Below are 21,743 nucleotides of genomic sequence, written 5' to 3'. Positions count from 1 at the left end.
GTTGGATACTTACATGTGTTAAAGACACCAGCAAAAACCCAGCACTGACCATACCGAACTGGATTCTGAGAACTCTGATATTCCAACAGAATGTCAATGCTTCCAGTCCAGGCTGATGGGGGCACGCCATAGGCATAGACATTGTCCCAGGATCCAACCAGTACACCTTCATCATCTTTGGAATTAACCTAAATGAGACCACAGGTGGTGAGAAGAAAGAAATGTCATTTAGAAAAGTTTCCTCTAGACTCTGACATTAGGCAAGATAAGACTTCCAGTGTCTTCCATATATCTTACATGATAAAAACAGTTCACTTTTGTTTAATCCACTGTTGTATTGTCAGGGAAAGTGATGTAATAACTAAGTGTGCAAGGGGAAACGAAATAACTAGACTGCTTCTTAAACAGCATATAATTTTAGTAAGGTAGTGTTGAATAGCAGATAGGAAGACTTGTCATGTCTTCTCCATGTGCTTAGGAGAAGATGCACATAGGGTATTTGGTTTGGTTGAAAGAGTGTTGGAGAATGATGTGAGAAAGAGAGGAAGAAGCTTGCATAAGAAAACAGTTCAAGTAGGGATCAAGTAGGGATTTTGTAGAAGGATAATTTAAAACTGACAAATGCAAAAGGTTTATAGGTAGAGTGAGGGGCCAAAGTCTCATGGTTTAAAGGGATTTTGACTTTGATGATGAGTGGCAGACATGAATGAATTGAAAAATTAAACAGATGCTGACATGGGAACCATTTAAAGTAAATAAGAGACTTCCGGTCAAGATGGCAGCATAAGTAAACATGGTACTCACTTTCTCCCACAACCTCATAAAAATTACAGCTGAACTACAGAACAACTATCATTTAGAATCACCTGAAAATGAGCTGGCTGAAAGTCCTACAACAAGGGAATTAAAGAAGCAGCCATATCTAGACTGGTAGGAGGGGCAGAGATGCAGAATGGTCTCATCCCACACCAAGGTTGATAAAACTTAGGAGGAATATCTCAGTTGATGGAGGTCCCCCCTGAGAAGTGGGAGGTCCCAGCCCCTCACCAGGAAATGCAGAATCTCAGGCACCTCCATGGACCAGCTCACTCAGAGTCTGAATTTTAGCAAAATCCTCAGGTTATTTGTGTCTATATTAGTTTTGGAAGCATAGGTTTAGACTAGACTGAGAAGACATTAGTAAGCAAAGTGAAACATGCAATTGAAACAGATGTGTTTGGATTGTGAAAACCCCATAAGATTTATGAAAATATGGTGAGTTTTTACGTGTTCACTACCTTGCCCACTAATGGCTCAGCACTAGCCCTTGCCCAGACCCCTCGTAGGCTTGCTGAGTTTAGCTGTATAGGAATCTATCTATCCCAATAGGCCATGAGTTAATTGAGAACAGAGATAAACATCTGTCTTTCTGACTTCTAGCAAGCATTGGCAAAGAACAGGTGCTCAAGTAGTTGAATAATCACTCATATATTCAACAAAAAGATAGGAGTTGTACAACTGGATAAGAATAAGACCATCTCCCTGGGGAGAGATAGATAAGAAACCAATCAAGTGCAGGTAAAGGTTACTGGTGCTAAGACAGAAAGGTTGCGTGGGGGCCCGGAAGAGGGTGTAATCTGTTTTATCAGGCTGGAAGATGGTGATGGTGGTGTTGGTGGGATGAATAGGGGAAATGACATGAAAGCTGGGTTTTGAGGGGCTGGTGGCTACAAAAGGCCACCTATATAATGGAAACAGTTCCAACAAATGCTTGGTGTCATGAAACAATGTGGCAGTGTCAGGGACCTGCTAGGAGCTCTGCCTGGGTATCATGTAAGGAGGCAATGCTGGATGAAATAGAAAATACTAGAAGAAAACAATTAAGATGTGCAAATACCTCCTACTCTCAATGACAAACCCTCCACTAAAATATGAAATTTACTCTATCGCTGAGCAGAATTTCCCAAAGAGGGTCCTTCTGGGAGTGTTCTGTAGAAGATCCCCATTCAATTTGACTTAGACATACTGTTTTCCTCCTTTGACTCTGTCCAACCAGGTTAAAGTGAAGGTTACTACCCAGATCATTTGTTTAATGTAGAAAAATGTAATTCTTTGAAGATTTCTGAAAGACCTTATTAACAAACTCATGCCTTTGATGTAAACTTTGACTTTATTCTGTAACACCATGACATGACTAACTTGCAACAGGGGTTAACCAGCCATTTTGGCTTTATTCATGATCACTACTTCTCACTGCATTTGATTATCTAAAATTCTGCCCACTAATGGCTCAGCATGATTATCTAAAATTCTGCAACTATTATAACGGAGCCTGAAGAGTGCTTTCTAGGGCAATGATGAGGTTTGGTCTTTGTGGACAGATAGATTCAACTCTAACTCACATGACCATTTCCTTACCCTTATCATTGAGAAATAGAATTGGTCTTATGAATCTCAGGGGCAAGTTTCTAAACTATGGTTCGATGACTGATTTTCAAACAGAAAGCCATTAATTAGAAGCTATTTATAGCTTATGGTTGAACTCAATAAGCTAAGAGGAAGAGTAAGGGAAAAAAGTCATCTCCTCTACAGACCTTTTAATTGTTAATGCTGAGCTTTTCCCCTGTTGTTAGATAAATCACGACTATCATTTATTAGCATTTGGCCAGATTAGCTACTGTTTTCTAATTAGAACATTGATTTCTGGGGAGCCCAGACACTGAAACAGGTAAGTCTTTAGTTACATATGGGAAGGGTTAAAGTAATAACTTCCTCCCTACACAACAAGATATGTTTGGGACACTTTAAAGGCATCATTTTTTATGCCACATTGGGCTGTTTTAACACCCTATTATGAACTCAGAGATAGACCAGTAACAGAATGAAATGTCTCAGTCTTGCATCACAGATGGTCAAGGAGACAACATGAGCCCAGGACTTTGGACAGGGAGCATTATTAAACTTAATTAAGGTTTGCATGGAATTGTCTTCCCATAATAGCTACAATATGGAAACATGAAATACCAGCCCTCCCACAAAAGTCATTGTTAGCAACTCAGGTGCATAACATAATTCAATAAACTTTAAAATCTGGTTCCCAGAAAAGATGAGGATTGTGGAGTGAGGAGAAAGATAACATGGCTCAGCTCCTAATCCTAACCTGAACCCGAACCCGAACCCAAACCCTAACCCTAATCCTAACCATCAGCTCTTCAGAAGCCTGTCAACTCTATACAATCCCGAGATTTCTCATTTGTAACGGAAAATCTTGAAAGAAACAAACTGAATGAAAATGTAGTTCTTTTTCTTATTTTGACAAGAATAGAGGACACAAATGCTGTGGACAAATTGGTAAAAAAAAAAGAAAAGTCTAAATCTCTGAAGAGGTAGAGATTCTGGGACAGTGAGAAATGATACAAAGCCTGAGAGTTATTCACCCATGGGAGTGAGATATGCCTCCAACCAGGTGGAGTGGATTTAGGAATGAGAAATTTGATAGAATCTTAAAAATCAGACCCCACGTATTCTAAAAAAGATTGTCATTTCTTCAGCTAAACTCCTTGCCCTGCTCCAATCTTTCCCAGTAGAGAGAATAAAATACATTGGCCTGAAACTGATATGCAGAGGAGAAATCAAACTAATCTTAGATTGGGAATAGTAAAGATATTATCTACATTATATTTGAGCAAATAGACCAGTTGAAGAAGAGTTATACTAGTATGAACATGAATAAAAAGAAAAGAAGCAGTGAGGAAAGAAGGGAGGGGTAGGAGAGGAAGAATATTAAAATAATACTTGTATGAAAACAATTAAGGAACACAAATAATTTTCTCACAATCTGTTAGGAGATCACAGAAAGAAAAAAAATGAGGGACAAATTGCATCATCATGGAACTAAAAAATGATAAACTATAAGAAACAATAGATACTACTAAAAATATAATTAATGACAGAAGAAAAGCTTGACATAAAGAACATACCAATGAAAAATATAGACAAAGTTCTTCAGAGAAAAGTTAATAGTTATGAAAGACAAGGATAATTATTGTCCTTAAAACAGAGAACCCAACAAATGAAACAGAAGATCTATTCATGACATAAGGAAATTTTACCAAATTGAGAAAAAGTTGAATTTATACACTGAAAGAGAATCTGTGCTTCAGGGTAACTTGATGCAGAATGCTCATTGCCTAGAAACTTGAACTAATTAAGCTTTTTGAACTTAAGGATAAAGAAATAATACAGACAGAAAATGAAAATTAGCAACTAGGGAGGAAATTAGGCTGCCTTCAGACTTCTTCATAGCACCACTCAATGGCAAAACACAGTCAATCAAAGCACAGTCAATCAATAGTCCTGAGAGAAAGAAAGGTTGACCCAAGAATATTATACAGAGCTAAGATGTTCTGCAAATATAAAGACAATCAGCGCAGATTTCAAACATGAAGCATCTCAGGAAATATAGCATCCATCAAAACCAAACTACTTGAAAAGTGACATCAAGAAAATTATGGGCTGAATCAAACAAAGAACCCAGAAGCAGAGACTGTGTGTGTGTGTGTGTGTGTGTGTGTGTATTTGGGGTGGGGAATCCAGTGGTGAGAAAATTCATCCTATCTAATAATAGAGAAACATGGTAATTAACTGTAACTTCGCTACCCTTCCCATTGGCTAATCAGTGAGATACACAAATTAATCGCCAGCCAAGATGGCGGCTAATTTGCATACTGCAAGCAGGGAGGGCCAGCTTGAGCTGCCATCCAGCCCCGTGTGGTGCCTAAGCCCCAACGCCTGCCAGAACCCCTGTGTGGGGCCCTAAGTGGTGGGGGGCTAGACGGTGCAAACAAGCCGCCTAAGCCACGCCCCCAGCAGGGACCCCTGTGTGAGGCCCAGGGCAGGCAGGGCCTCCGCAGCTGCAGTGTTTGGACCCAGAGCCCCAGCCTGCCCTGGGCTCCGCTCAAGGAGGGGCTGGGGGCTTGGGGTTTACTAAACTTTACTGGAGCTGCTCCCCACACCCCAGCCCCTGCCCCAGAACCACACTGCCCTCAGCAAGGCACCTGGCAGCGTCCTGACAGGTGGGTGGCGGGAGAGCTGAGTAGAGTGGGGGCTGCAGGGAGCCACGGAAGGGCTGGGCCAGGGAAGCCAAGCTCCCGGGGGTCTGAGGAGAGAGCCTGAAGATAGAGGAACCTTTGGCAAAGTGGCTGCCAGGAGCCGCGGCCATGGGGTCTGCAGGTGCACGCACAGGCCTCTGCCTGATGGGAGATCTTGGGCAAACGCCATGGCTTCGGGGAAGCGGCTGGCCAGGAGGCGGGTGGCCCAAGGGGTGCCGAGCGGTGCCAAGGTGGGGTGCACTGGAGAGGGCTCAGGCCTGGGCAGGGTGGGGATCTGCCTCGTCCGGGGAGAGTGAGGTTCTGTATTTGCCCCAATAGGTGGGAAACAAGAGGCGATGACTGCAGGCGTGGAAGGATGCCCGGGTGGAGGGGTGCAGACTCGCAGCCTTGAGGCGGGGGTGGGGGGGCGTCGCCACCTCAGTGGAGGAGCGCCCCACTGCTGGGTACCCCACTGCGGCGGTTTGGTGAAGCTCCTGGCGCTGACCGGGCCTCGCTAAGGCCTGCACACTTGGAAGGCCAGGACTCCTGCTCCCGCCCCGCCCCATGGGGGTGCACACATGCACAGTGAGTGCAAGCCTACCACCTGCTCCCCAGAAGAGAGGCAGTAAAGAATGGGGTGGGGGCGGGGGAGAGGAAAGAATGTGGAGCATCCATGATGAAGAGGTGCCTGAGAATGAGGCTTGGAAGCCTCACGAGGAGGTTTGTGCTGTTTGCCCTGCAACTGTCCCTTAGGAAAGGTGGAGAGCATGGCTGTGAGGGCTCCCTGCACGAAGAGTCCAGTTCCATAGCCAACTGGAATTGGCCTCAGTTTCCTGGTCTGTAAAATGGGTTAAGCGTGTCCCAGTGCCTTCACTGAGCTTTGAGGGCCAATTGAGATACTATATAAAGAAAATGAGGGAAGACATGAGAAAGAAAAGGAAGGGCGGGCAACACAAAAGAAAGATTGGAAGGAACCTGTAAACCTATTGTCACTTAAATAGGGAATACAGTCAATAGTGTTGTAATGATGGTATGAAGAAGCCAGGTGGGTACTGGAAATATCAGGGAACACTTTGTAAAGTATATGGTTGTCTAACCACTATTCTGTAACTAATAAACCTGAAACTAATACAAAATAATATTGAATGTAAAGAAATGAAAATAGGAGAGAAATTTTTCTAAATTTCAAAGTTTAAATAAAGGCTATAAAAGAAGGAAGGGGGAGATTAAAAATAGTGTTTTTCATTTTACCATTTTATTGTCTTTTCAGTATATGAAAAAGACAGTTGTCTTTATATGGTGCTTTTATGCTTTTCTAAGTCATTATCTCATTTGATGTTCAGGGTAATTTAAAGACAAGATAATTATTCCCTCCACTATTCAAAGAAAGGAAATCTTGGTGCCTGGCCCCAATGATTCAATCGTCAGTCCCTTATTGTAAAGCAGGGTTAGTGAAATTTTCTATGAAGGGTCATATCTATACTAATAAAAGCCTTGGGGGTGATCTGGCCAGCAGGGGAGGGCAGTTGGGGCGGATCAGGCTGGCAGGGGAGTAGTTAGGCGTCAATCAGGCCGGCAGGGGAGCTGTTAGGGGGCGACCAGGCTGGCACACAGGTGAGTGTTTAGGAGACAGCGGTGCCGGATTGTGAAAGGGATGCCCAACTGCTGGTTTAGACCCGATCCCGGCAGTCGGACATCCTGGGATCGGGCCTAAACCAGTAGTCAACATCCCCCAAAGGGTCTGAGATTAGAGAGGGTGCAGGCTGGGCTGAGGGACACCCTCCTCCCATGCACGAATTTCATGCACCGGGCCACTAGTTTGAGTATAAAAACCTTTGGGAATTAAAGTAGTAATAGAATGAATATGAACTATAAAACTTGATAATGTAAAAACAGTAATGATCCTAAGAAAAATTAGACATGAGGAAGGAAAGAATAGGATTGCTAATGTTTTAACATGTTGCTCTTTCTTAGTTAATTGACATAATCTAACATTAAAGTATAATTTAAAAATATAATTACTTTATTCTTTTAATGGTTCCATACATTTTTAATAACCTTAGAGGGATCTGTTAGAAAATAGTATTTCTGGTAGTGAAGAAACGTTTATTTAAAGCTAACCATTTCTTCTATGGTAATTCAGTTTTCCTCTTCTGTGAAAAGTAAAATTAAATAAAACTTAAAATTTAATAGAATTTGAATACAATTAAGTGTAGTATTTTAAATTAAATAGCACAATCCTGTTTGACATAAATACAAACAGACCAATAGAACACAACAGAAAACATGGAAAGAGATTCCAGAAATATAGTTAACTAATTTTTGACAAAGTTGTAAAGGTAATTTCAGGGACAAAGAATAATCTTTTCAACAAATGCTGCTGGAACAATTGGATATTAATATGCAAATATGAACTTTGATTTATACCTTGCACCATAGACAAAAAATTATCTCAAAATGAATCATAGACCTAAATTTAAAACCTAAAACTATAAAGCTTCTAGAAAGAAACATTGGAAAAAATTTTGTACCCTTCTGTTAGTCCAGGATTCCTTAGATATAATACCAAAAGTATAACTCATAAAGAAAATATTTACAAATTTGACTTCATCGAATTAAGAACTAGTGCTCTTTGAAAGACATTGTTAACAAAATGAAAAGATAAGTTCAGAGTGGGCAAAAATGTTTGTAAATCACATATATGATAAAGGGTTTGTAACCAGAATATTGAAACTCAATGATAAGAAAATGAAAAAAGTATAAAAGAAGGGCAAACTGTTTGAACAGATAATACATCAAAGAAGATACATGGATAACAAGCACAACAAAAGATGCTCAACACTATCGGTCATAAGGAAATGCAAATTAAAACTCCCATGGGATAACACAATACACATATTAGAAAGTCTAAAATTAAAAAGACTGATCATAACAGCCTGTTGGGGAAGATGTGAACACTTGGGACTCTTATACACTGCTGATAGGAATGTAAAATGGTACACTTCGGCAGTTTCTTAAAAATTAAACATACACTGACCATATGACTTAGCCACCATATTCCTAGGTATTTATCTAAAAGGAATAAGAGATATGTTTGTACAAAGATTTCTACATGAATATTCCTAGCTTTTTTCTAAAAACTGGAAACAACTCAAATGTCCACCAACAAATAAATGGATAAACAAATTCATCGATACAATGCAACACTACCCTGAAAAAATGGAATGAACTATTGATGCACACAATGATAGCATGGATGAATCTCGAAAGGGGATAAAGAAGCCAGACAAAGAAGAGCACATACTGCATTATCTCATTCATGTAAAATTCTAGAAAATTAAATCTATGTTTAATGACAGAAAGCAGAGTTCTGACACCTGGGGAAGGCAGACAAAGCAGGGAGTCATCAAAAGGAGAAATCACAAAGGAGACTTCTGAGCAGTGATGGACATGTTCATTATTTTCATTTTGGTGATGGTTTCATGAGTGCAAAATAATCAAATTGTGCATTTTAATTTGTACATTTTATTGTATATCAAAAATCTATAATAATAAAAGAGTAACATGCTAATTAGACCAGATGTCCTTCCAGATGACATTCTGGACGAAGCCGGGGCTGCGAGGGAAGCCCGGATCCTGGTGGCAGAGGGAAGCCCAGGTCCCAGGTGCCAGAGGGAAGCCGGTGACAGCAGCTCGGGGAAGGTCTAATCTTGCACAAATTTCATGCATCGGGCCTCTAGTATCTCAATAAAACCATAAAAAAAGTATAATACTTTTAAATTAAACTAGCATTCTAGTATAATCTTATTTATGATTTTAAATTATATTTATCTCTTGAGATATCTATTTATTTAGTCCTGGCCAGTTTGGCTCAATGATAGATCATTGGCCCACTTGTGAACTGAAGGGTCACAAGTTTAATTCCCAGTCAAGGGTATACATATCTTAGTTGTGGGCTTAATCCCTGGCCCAGGTCAGGGTGCATGTGGGAGGCAACCAATAGATTTGTCTCTCTCATATCGATGTTTCTCTTTCTTTCTCTCCCCTCTTCCTCCCTCCCTTCCACTTTGTCTAAGAATCAATGGAAAAAACATTTTAAGTGAGGATAAAAATAAATCTATATATCTAGTTGGTATAATGTACATCAAGTGATAATAATGATTATTTCTTGGTGCTAAAACTTGGAATGATTTTTTTGAGAGAAAATTTTTTTTTAACTTCATTTAAAAATGTTTCTGGAATGTTCAAATTCTTTTTAGGGAGAGCATTGCCTTCTTTCATTAAAAAAAAAAAAAAAAAGACTAGAAACAGATATGCCAAGATACCACTTATGTTCAATTCTTATAGTGCGAATATATAATTATTTTCTTATTTATACTTTTAAAAATGTTTAGAATTTCCCCAAATACTTATCATGGAGGACAGAATAGATAATATTTTGTTTGTGCTCTGAGAGGGGTTGGCTGCCTCTCTGAAGTCAAGGCTTAGGTCCATGAGGAGCGATTAAACTGGGGCTGTTCAAATATGAGGAAGGACAGAGGCAATGCTCTTTGAGGGCTGACAAGGGAGGCCAACCATTCAGGAGGTGGGCCAGCAGGGACTGGGGAACAGTGGAGAAACCAGACAGAAATGCCATGCTTTGGGGGAAGGCCCCTTAAATACGATGGCTGGCCTGTACTTGGTTCTAAAGTGGAGCCGCCTGCCTTTAGGACCTGGCATTGGAGTCACATTGAGTAACTCTCACCCTGAGGTCAGAATAAGCCCTGGATCCCTATACAATTCAAAGGACAGGGCAGGCCTTAAAGCATGACCGATATTGGACTTCTCCATTTCAGATAAGGGGGATTGAGCAGATTTTAACTTGATGCTGGAAAAAAAAAGTGATATTTCTTGATTCTCTAATTTTCTGTAGCACATACCTTTACATTCTGCATAGTTACTATTTTTTCTGCTTCTTTTTAAAGGTAAATGTATTTTTCTTATCCTGTGTGCACATTTTATATGATTATAACAAAGTGACTTTTCTCTGTTAAAACCGGTATTCTGTTAAATTTCACTGTTAAACGTTATGTTCTCATAAAGGTTAGGATTTCTGTTACTTTTGTAGAATACAGTTGTATATCTAATCTTATCTATAATAGTTTCTCAAAGACTGTTGGTTATAAATTTTGGGTAACATGATTTAGCTTCGAATGCGGAGAGTTAAATTTAGAAAAGAGAAAGGCTATTTCTTGAATAAGATCCTTTCCAAATACGTGAACCACAAGCCCCCAGCTATCTGGTGGTGGTCAATCTTTTTGTTGTTGTTAATCCTCACTCGAGGATATTTTCCCATTGAGTTTTAGAGAGAGTGTAAAGGAGAGGGAGAGACAGAGAGAAACATTCACATGAGAGAGACACATTGAATGGTAGCCTCCTGCATGCACCCTGACCAGGGCTCGGGAACCTGCAACCAAAGTATGTGACCTTGACTGAAATCAAAGCTGGGACCTTTTAGTTGGCCAGCTGATGCTCTATCCACTGAGAAAACTGGCTAGGGCTCAATCTTAATTGCAGGTACAAGTCGTAAAGATGTCAAATTGGGCTATGACCCTCTAGGGTTCTACAAAGAACCTCAATAGTCACTGTCTTGGGTTTGGGGAAGGAGATTACCAAGTGGTGGGAATGGTGGGGTCTTCAGGCATCATCTCTCTTCAATAGCAACAACTCTGCTTTTCTCTTATATATATTTAGGTTCAATTGATATTTGTTTAAAAAATAGTTCCAAAAAGTAAAATTGGAAAGCCCATTGGTCTGGAAATTTGGAGATGTTTCTTATGTTTTCTCTGCCATTTTCCAAATTACGTGCTGAGGATAGGAAGGGAAATGAGCTGAAGATGAAGTACTCCTAGACAGGTTATTCCGTGGGCGGGCCTCCCAGCAGACACACATAAGAGAAAAATAAGGGTGGCAAGAATTCCTTTTTGTCCCTTGCCTGGATCCTCATAACAAAGAAAAGGAATGCCATCTATAGTCTTCTTCGCTTTTCATTGTGGTGGGCTTAGCAACAAGCTGTTTTCTACCCCAGTGCTATTGGAAGGGTTTTTCTGTCTTTCTGGAATGCACTTCCATACTCAAACCCTTTTCTTACCTACTGATTTTTAAAACTCAGATAATTTCATCCTGGACATCTTTTTTTAAAAAAATATACATTTTATTGATTTTTTACAGAGAGGAAGGGAGAGGGATAGAGAGTTAGAAACATCGATGAGAGAGAAACATTGATCAGTTGCCTCCTGCACAGCCCCTACTGGGGATATGCCTGCAACCAAGGTACATGCCCTTGACCGGAATCGAACCTGGGACCCTTCAGTCCGCAGGACAACACTCAATCTACTCAGCCAAACCAGTCAGGGCTCATTCTGGAAATCTTTACTGATCTTTTTCATTTGGATGTCTTTTCTCTGTGCTGATGTAGTATTATTTGCTTAATACTGCCCTCCTATTTAGTATATTGCCTTGTGTCATTGATTGATTGTCTTTGTTCCCATTATCAGATGTACATTCCCACAAGGAAGGAAGGTACCATGCTGTTTTGACTTTGAATTCCCATTGCTAGCACAGAGTGGGCACTAAATAAGTTTTGCTAAATGAATAGATATGGTATCAGTGGAAGGTGGGTGTAAGCCATCTTTTCTTTACTAGATGAAGACAAATGGGTTAATCAGAATGCCAATAGGCATTCTGTTGAAATTGACTAGTTGTTTCTAAAATTTATAGAGAAATTCAAAGGTTCTAGAACAACCAAAACAATGTTGAAAAGAACAAAGTTTATGGAATAAGTGCTTTGAAGATTTACTATAACACTACAGCAATTGAGACACTATGCTATATAAGGATAGATAAATAGACCACCTGACAGAATGGGGCCAGAAATAGATCCACCCTTTTATACTCATTTGATTTTCAACAAAGTCACCAAAGCAATTTAATGGGGTGGGGGAGGTGGAGGTAATTGACAGTCTTTTCAAAAACTGAAAGTCTTTTAAAAAAATTAGTTTCCAACAGTTTTTTCAACAAATGGTACTAGAACAAATGGGTAAACTGAAGTAGGGGGACTAGGCCACTACCTCATTCCATGTAGGATGATAATTCAAGATGGATCACAGACCTAAACATAAAAGCCAAAATTATAAAATATATACAGGAAAATATCTTCATAATTTTGTGGAAATAACACATTTCCTAGGGCTAATTCTTAATTTTTTTAAAAAATTGAATTTCATAAAATGTACAATCTTGTTCCTTAAAATACAATATTTAAAAAATTTAATGGCAAGCCATATTCTGGAATAAAATATCTGAAATACATATCTGACATAAGGTATATTGTATTAGGAATATAGAAAAAGCAACTACAACTCATTAATAAAAACACAAATAATCCAATAACAAAATGGGCAAAAACTTGAAATGATACCACACCAAAAAATATGTATAATTGGTCAATAAATGCATGAAAAGGTGCTCAGTATCATTAGTCATCATGAAAATTAAAATCCCAATGAGATACCACTGTGAACCCATTAGAAAGATTAAAATTAAGAAAGCTGAAAACACCAAGAATAGATGAAGCTGTGGAAAAACTGAAATTCTCATGTATTGTTGCCAGAAATGTAAAATGGCCCAATCACTTTGGAACACTGGTAGATTCTTATAAAGATAAACATATACAATGGTCCAATTACTTTGGAACATTGGCAGATTCTTATAAAGATACACATATACATACCCTATGATTTAGACATGCCACCTTTAGCTACTTACTCCAGAGATATGAAAACATATTTACATAAAAGACTTGTACAATAATGTTCATAATAGCTTTATTTATAATAACCCTAAATTGAAAAAAATCTCAAATGTCTATCAGCAGATGAATGGATAGTTTGTGATATAGAAAATACAATGAAATACTTCCCAGCAATAAAATAAAAATTAAAGACATGTGCAACAACTGATTGAGTAAAAGAAGCCGGACCCAAATAATATATGTGCCCACTTACTGCGAGTTTAAGATGGCAAATCTAATCTATTGCAAGAAATTTTCTGGATTGATTAGGAAGGAAGCCCAGGGAAATTTCTGGACTGATGTTTATATTTTAGTTGGGTGGTGATTAATCAAAACTAGCTCAATTTTGCATTAATACCCATACTTTTCACTATATATAAATTTTACTTCAGTTAAAAAACCATGGATTAACCCTAACCTATATTGTGAAGCAGCTGACCACCATTGTGCAAATGTTCTTTGGTATACACACTTGACACAGACTCTGGCAGGGGTGGGCCATTAGATTCATTTTTCATGGAAACCATTACAACTAGAGATTATTATCCTTGTTTCCCTTAGTAACTAAGGATCCTTATTTGGCCAAAACATAGTTTACTAATTGACCATCAAGAGAGAAATAACCAAATGTGGACTGAGAGAGAGAGAGATATCGAGATTTTAAGCTTTTCTAATGTCTTCTTTTAAAAAACTTCTATACCACTGCTGCATGGTGCAGGGCAGATGTAGAACCGGTACCCAACATTTTTTGAAAAAGGGAAAAAGCAGAGAGAGAAGAGGAAAGAAGGATTTCAAGGGAGGAGAGAGGGGAAGGAAAGAGGGTGAGATGGGGATCCCAGATGCATAAAGCCATGAGGGCAGATTCTAAGGAGCTGTGCTGGCTTTGCTGCATTCTATCCATCTGTCCCGGGGATGTCTGCTCGGGATACCAGGACAGCTGGACTGCACAGCCTAGAGAGAGTGCTCAAAACATCCCGATGTATAAGAAATAGCCCATGCAATTTCAAAATAGATACAGCATTGAAACCTCATTCCAGGAAGCAATTCAAGGAAAGCAGACATTTAGATTGACTATGATGATCACATTCGAGAGATGGTTTGTAATAAATGTCTGTTTTTTTCCTCCAAAAATATGGGGAGAACAGGCATAAGAAATGTACCCTTAATAATTGAGAAACCAAGCTGTTTGCCCACAAATGAAAACTTCATTACATTGCAGGCTTTTACCATAAGAAAGAAAAATGATGTTCCCTCCTCCTGCCCCGCCACTCTGAAAAATAAGGATTGAATCAGACAGAGCTTGTAGAAAACATTATATTTGTACCCAAGGAGCTCATCTGATGTGAAGAGAGGACAGACAAAGAGAAAATCCAGGGAAATAGAACATTGAGAATGGAATGGCTCGGCAGGCGACATGAAATCCGTTTTCAGTTCTGTCAATGACCTTGTGTAAGTCATTTAACGTCCTGAGACCTCAGTCTTTTTATCTGCACTTCGATTATTTATGGAATAAATATAATTTCTCATAAGTGACTATGAAAAATTTTCTGTTAGGAAAATTCTATTTTCACACTGGCTTACAATATGTTTATTAAATTTTAAGAATTCGTAAAAAAAAAAAAACCCACAGAAATAAAAATTTGTAGTGAGCAAGGTGACCTAGAAATTGTCTTGACTGTATCTCCCATTTGTCATTGGATTCCCATGCTTAGGGATATCTTGAAGCTTCAACTTTAAGGGTTAAAAAAAAAATCTTCTTAGAATTGGCATTTTAGTATTTTACTCTGCTGGACCACAATAACATTTTTCATTAGTTTTCACTGATAGATTCTCCATGTTGCCACCACTGGAAGCCCCTCCCAACTGAGCTGTGTCACCATTGAAAAGGTTATGAAGAGCACCAGAGGCCTCTATCTTTTTTGACTTTTCCAAAGTGAGGAACAGCATTCCTGATATTCCTGAGCATAAATCATGGAGAGAAAATAACAATCTATAATAATAAAAGTGTAATATGCAAATCGACCGAATGGCCGAACGGAGTAATGACCATACAGACGACCATTCTGTGACACCCACTGGCCCCAGGCCAGCCAAGGTGGGTGTGATTGGTTGGGGTGTGATTGGTCAGGGGTCCAGCCATCGCCCCATGATTGTGCTGCAAAGGGAGGCCCAGGCGATCAATGGGTGGTCCACAATCGCGCCAAAGAGGGAAGCCCAGGCCAATGACCAGCAGGCTGTGGTGGGTGGGCGGGGCCTCCCTTTGTGGGGTGATCGATGGCAGGGCTGCTGGACTGTGAGAGGGCGCATGCCGGGCTGAGGGACCCCATTCCCGAGTGCATGAATTTCATGCACCGGGCCTCTAGTTTAAAATAAGAAAGCCAGGCCCTGGCTGATTTGGCTCAGTTGGTTGAACATCATCTCCTTCACCCAGAGGGTTGCTTTTGGATTCCCAGTGGTCAGGGCACATGCTCAGGTTGCTGGCTCCATCTCCAGTAGGGGGTGCTTAAGAGGCCACCAATTGATGTTTCTCTCTCTCACCAATGTTTCTCTTTCTGTCTGTCTCCCTTCCACTCTCTCTAAAATCAACATAAACATATTTAAAAATAAAATAAAATAAAATAAAATAAAATAAAATAAAATAAAATAAAATAAAATAAAAGAAAGCTGATAGGGTTAGAAACCCAGACTCTAAATGGAGACTAAAATCCATCTTGAAGCCCACATCCGACAATGGTCACCAGCTAGGCATTTGCAAAGTTAGAATGCAGGTGTGTGAGTCATTGCCATTCTTCCAAAATACCAAGTGGAAGCTGTGTCTTCATCTTCACAAAGGCGGCACTGGAGCCCATGCAGTGTCTGCCCCTGATGATCTGGGGTTGGCCACCACCACCCTCCATAGGAAGTTCTGATGGCAATTACTATGAATCTTTGATACAAAAATCTGGAAACAAATTATTATTACATAATCATGCTCTTGTGATAGATTTCACTTTTCCAAAATTAAGGTTCATATGGGGAAGTGTGAAAAAGCCCCTCGGGGGTGAAATGGTTGCCGACAATGGCCACTGAGCACCTGGGTGCTGATTTTTCAGGATAGTTCACTCTAAGGAAGGGGGCTTTAGCTGCTTATGAACCAAAGGAACCATTAGCTAGAGCTTTTAAATTTTTTATTTCATTTTTTAAAATAAAATGGTCAGGGAGCTGTGCCGTGGTTGGTCGGTATGATCAGGAATAGACCTCATGCGCTTATTTCTGACTCTGAAGTTCATTTGGGAGATTGAAAGGTAGAATTCCTAGCTCAATGAATTTTCAAACACAATATTAATAGTCATTATAGTGTGTTGCATGAAGAGGTTTGCTGAATGTGAAGCTTCCTATAAGATGCCCAGGTAAACAACCGGATAAAAATAAAAACATGGTTTTGTAATAAGTGTCTTGTGGAGCTGCTTGGCAAAATTTCAAAGGAGTGAAAGGAGTGAAGGCATTACTGATTTTTTTCATGCATGGAAAGAAAAAAATAACTTTCTAAATACGGAGACAATGAGAAGGGGAATAAAGATGGACAAAGTGAAAAATAACTTTATTTTCAGTTTGTCTATGAGATCGCATATGCTTAGACAGCAAGCCTTGAAGTCCATTTTATCTCAAAGGTCTGCGGTCATTCATCTTGTCCTGGACCCTAGGAAACCTCAGGATCTGCCTCCAGTGTGGTCAGTTTGATTTACTAGCTGGAGCTCCAGATGATTTTTTATAACACTACAGAGTACACTGAACATTGATTGGTTTAAAAAAGTTCGATCTGAGTTAGTTTCCAAAAGGCACAGTCAGAACAGGTATTAATGGGGATTAATGATGGCGGTGTGGTTCGATATTAGCAAAAGACCCAGGGTTAAAAATAAACGTGTGCACCTCAAGGGAAATAGCAAAGTTCAAGCTGGCAACAGTATCAGGACTGCAATTTTAAAATATGTAACTATATTGACCTTTTTCCCTCTCTTTTCCTTCTTTCAAAAACTTCCCAATAATGTCACATTTAAAAATTATTTTAATTAAATCAAACAAGCCCCTGGAGGAGCAAATTACCCCGGCCTACATTTTCTTTCAGTGCTTTTGGTGGCTGGATCTTTGGGTATAATTTACACCATGGAAAAAGGGTTCCCATGAGTAATAGCATGGTTTATGCTTGCCTTGGGCCCTCGCCGACTACTCTTCTACCCCGTGAGCTAATATCCTACTTGGTAGGCCAGTATTTATTTCTGGGAAAACTCTGAGCAAAGCTTGAGAGATTTGCTTTCTCATATATTTATTTAATCAGAGATTTTGCCATTCTGTGTTGAAAATGTCTACTTACCTGTCTGTCTTCTCTATTGGGCTGTAAACTCTGTGAAGGAAGAAACTATGCTTTGTTCTCAATTATACTCAGTATCTAGACTGGTAGAGTCTCAATAAGTACTTGCTAAATGAGTGAGTTAATAATGTTTTACTACCATCAACATCATTACAGCAATCACCATCACTACCACTACCACCACCATCATCACCATCATCACCACTACCACCATCAGTACCATCACCACAACCATCATCACCACCATCACTGCCATCACCACTATCACCATCACCACTATAGCCACCACCATCACCACCATCGCCACCACCACCATCATCACCAGCACCAGCACAACCACTAATATCATCATCAAACCATATTTGGTACCTAATTCTCTTTAGAACCTTTTCCTCCAAAGTCCTAGTACCTCTGGCTATTAAGAATTCTCTGATTTACACATTTCTTCACATATTCCCCTATTTCAAAATTCACCTGTCTCTGAACCCTATTCCTTTGGGTCCTTTCCTCACTTAGGAAACAGCTACTTAATTTGATATAGTAATCATGTTATTAGTACTGATGTGTTGGTAATGGCCCTCTGAAGTAATATGATCTGAAAGCAGGGACCATACCTAGTTCTAGCTCAGCCACTTCTTTGCTGTGTGACCTTGAGTGACGTCATTTCCCAGGGCATCTGCTCTTTACCAGAAGATCCCTGGAGCATCATCCAGATCTCAAGTACATGTTCTCTGCATTTCAACACAGCTCTTCTATTGACAAAGTCTCAACCCAAAGGAGCAAACCTGCACTCAGGTGAGAAGTTCGGGGTTTCACAGTGAACAAGCAAGCGGTATCTGCTTAACAAGCAGATAAACTTATGATAAGCAACAGCACCCATTTGCAGCAACGGTGTACCTCCCTGGAGAATTTCTCTACCCACATTTGCTGCCAGATCCAGTCAGTCAAGGGGTAGAAACAGAGATAGGCAACCATGCAGCGGAAATGCCAGCTACTGTCGCTGTGTTCCCTTTCCCCAGGACCGTGCTGTCCTTGTCACAACATGGCAGAGAACAGCTGTTTTGGTGTCTGACTGGGGCTCAGAGTCCATGGTGGTTTCTTCACAGCAACTCAGGGCCAACGATGGAATGCTTTATGAATGCCTGTGAGCAAAATATGTTTCAGATGGCACAAAGCATCTTTCTAAAATTTTCCTGGCACATTTCCTGGCAATTGTCCTGGTGGGTACAGTCACATCAGATATGAGGTGCAAAGAGAACAGCAGCCAAGCAATGTAGTTTAAAGGAGAAAGTGTAACTCTGGCAAGTTTCTTCCTTTTATAATTTTCTCTTTTTAAAAATTTTCTCTTTCATCAATCTGCAATGTAGCTGTGGTAAAATGTACCACTCAGTATTTAGAAAAGCCTAAATAAAAGGTAGCTTATGTAAGGTTATAACACCTCTGGCCCAAACCCCAGACAATGAAATTACAAAATTTTTAGATTTTCTCCTGGGAGAATCCAATAGCCCAGGGCTATCCAAATTATCATAAGTTTTTCCTATTTTCACATCAAAGTGAAGTAATGCAACTTAAAAGAAGAACCAAATAAGATACTGAATTTATAGAGGAAACACTAGGAGAAAGAAGAACATAATTTTGAAGAATAAAAGGATATTTTGCTGCCACTGGGAATAACAAATGTGGTTTGAGTACAGGAGCAAAATTTCCTTTTAAAGATGAAAGTGAGGCCTGGAGAGGTTGAGTGGTTTGCCCTGGGTCACATAGAGGGTGGCGGGGTCAGCAGCGAGAGGTCTCCTCTGACATGGGCAGCTCAGATCGATGTCACCTCCTCTTTCTTTTCTTTGGTGGAATGAAAACCAACAGGTTTGAGTGAGGTAAAAAGACAGATACCCTATGCAGTCAAGAAGAGAGGGTTTTGTCCATTGCAGAGGCAGGGAAACTGAGACACAAAGGGCTTTACTGCTGAGGCCCTCACGGGGGTGATTTTGATCCCAAGGGGACGTTTGGCAATGTCTGAAGACATTTTTGATTGTGACTGCAGGAGGTGCGGGGATACTACTGACATTTCTTTAACAGAAGCCAGGGATGCTGCCAGACATCCTCCAGTGCACAGGACACCCCCAAAACAAAGAACTACCCGAGGCCATAGACACTGGACAATAATGATATTTATCTGGGGGTTGTGTGCGTAAAATCCAGATTTATATTATTATTATTATTATTATTATTATTAATTAATTATTATTATTACTAGAAAGTTTGCACAACATGGTTTACTATCAGTGCTCCTTTAGCATCATGCACCCACCTACTCCCTTCAAATTCCTTGCCAACATTCAGTGCTAGACTTTGCCGTGACCCAGGCTTCTGCTCCTTCCTTTTGTCCCCACTTCACCTTTCCAGGTGCCCAGCTGGTGCCAGGCTGCTCATCTCCACTCCTTCCTGATAACAATTGAGCCCAGAAAATTTCTGCCTCCTGTCATTTTCATCAAGGCATGAAGTGAAGTCAGAGTGTTACCCTCCCCAGAACATTTCTGTGTTACGACGCATCTCTGTTCCAGCACTTGTATCCTGTGAAAGGCACTCCCAGCCTCGGTGGCCAGGCAGGGATGTTTGAGAAGAACTCCCCAAACACCCTGCCGCAGCCTCTGCTCTTCCAGTGGACCGGGCCAGCCCTGGGAAGCCACACAGCCCATCCGCCTTGGTCTGGCTAGACTGGCAACTTGAGAATATTTTCCTTCTGAGCTTTCTAAATACATCTCATATTTTGAAGCAAATCTCTAATTGAGAATTTGAGAGGTTTTTGTTGTTTTCTTTTCTTTCAGTCATTGCTTAACTTCACTCAGAAATTTCATTATAGATTTCCAGGATTTGTTAATGGGAGAGGAACTGCCTGAATGATTAGAAAAGTTTCTTTTTTTTCATTATTTATAAAAATATGGTTTTATTGATTTGAGAGAGAGAGCATGAGAAAGAGGGAGAAACATCGATTTGAGAGAGAAACAGATGGGCTGCCTCTGGCATGCACCCTGACCCCAGGATTGAACCCACAACCTGGACACGTGCCCTGACCCAGAGCTGAACCAGTGACTTTTCGAGACAATGCTCAGCCAACTGAGCCACACTGGCCAGGGCAACAGTTGACTTTATTTTAAAGTGTCGCCTTTATATGTGATTTTTGGGGGTTCAATATTTATTTTCTAAAATCATTATAACAGAATAGATATTGGAAACATTCACAGAGCTCTTTTAAGGATGAAAAGAGATAATAGTTGAGAAAAGATTTTGAAAATGATCAAACGTGTATTTTGTGTAGAGATATTGGCCCCAACACCTAACACCTCCCCCTCCAAAAAACAAGCAAAGCAAAGCAAACCATCCCCCAAATAGATGCTGTCTAGTGCTAAATCTTGTAATTAGGTTACAGATTTTGAAAATTAGAACTCCATAGCTTTTTATGATTCATAAAATGCAAGGCCATTTGTATTAGGATTATGTGATTAATTCAAAATTTGACAGCTTCCACTTGGCCAGCTGCCGTGAGGGAAGTGCTGGGTTGGCGGCTTCATGTTTGCTTCCCTCGTGCATTGGCTGTGGTTGGCAGTGGCTTCTGGATTAGTGAAGATACACACAGCGTGGAGAAAGCTTAGGCTGATGAGCAGGCCATTTTAGAATGCTTATAAGGAATTCATTTATTTTCAACCACTAGCCATTGCTTTCCTTCTCACTGCAAACCTGTCACGGTGACTTCAAGGGAGAACAAAAAAGGAAATTTTGTCTGAGAAACAGGAAAAATAGGGATTGACTGCAGGCTTAATGCATGTGGCTATAAATATTTCTTGTACAGAAATCCTAAATTCTTTCTTTAGAATTCACTATTTTCATTATGCAATGTAAACTAACAACAGAAAGCAAAAATGCCTTTAGAGGTTAGTTTTTAGCTCCTATTTTTATGCTCCACTATTTCTTAAATTCACATGTAGCTTACTTATTAATAAAAACAACCCTTCTTATGAGCTAATCAGAAATTAAATTTCATACCACTCTCAATCTCTTATTGATTGATTGGACAATATTGATTTTATTGAGCTCGAACCAAACTCATTATTTTTTCCAAGGAGAGAATTTTTTATAGAAAACTTAAAATTGGTGACACAAGAATTATTTTTGCTCAGTCTTTGATGGAATAAAATAGCATATGGCTTAGTGTATCTTCAGGAATATTCTTCTCATGAATCAACTTTAACGTGCTGTTATGCACCATGGGCAGGATCTATGCGCTGTGCATATCAATCCGTCCAGGACTGCACAGGACCTGGGCATCGCTGCAGCTCAGCTCCCATGCCTGACCACAACCACCTCACTCCTGGGAATTGTTTCCTCGCCCAGGGAGCTGCTACAGTGCAGGATCTGCATCCTCAATGATGCTTCCGGATCTCCCACAGAAAGCAGATGGGAGGCAGAGAATCTCTATATTTGGGGTCAGCAGACCTGG

At 40.1% G+C, this 21,743-nt stretch overlaps 1 protein-coding gene across 3 annotated transcripts in view; it reads right to left on the bottom strand.

Annotated features, from left to right (window-relative positions):
• Nucleotides 1-21,743, bottom strand: part of F13A1 (coagulation factor XIII A chain) — a 195,123-nt gene that overhangs the window by 76,111 nt on the left and 97,269 nt on the right. For all 3 annotated transcript variants that reach the window (XM_036350412.1, XM_036350413.1, XM_036350411.1), the window contains one exon: nt 14-188. In XM_036350412.1, the coding sequence (XP_036206305.1) occupies nt 14-188 (175 nt within the window). The remainder of the gene's footprint in view (nt 1-13; nt 189-21,743) is intronic.

This window comes from Myotis myotis, unplaced genomic scaffold (assembly GCF_014108235.1).
Source record: "Myotis myotis isolate mMyoMyo1 unplaced genomic scaffold, mMyoMyo1.p scaffold_m19_p_2, whole genome shotgun sequence".
Classification (NCBI taxonomy): Eukaryota; Metazoa; Chordata; class Mammalia; order Chiroptera; family Vespertilionidae; genus Myotis; species Myotis myotis.
Note: the sequence above shows the minus strand (reverse complement) of the source record. Positions and strands in the feature narration are given on the sequence as shown.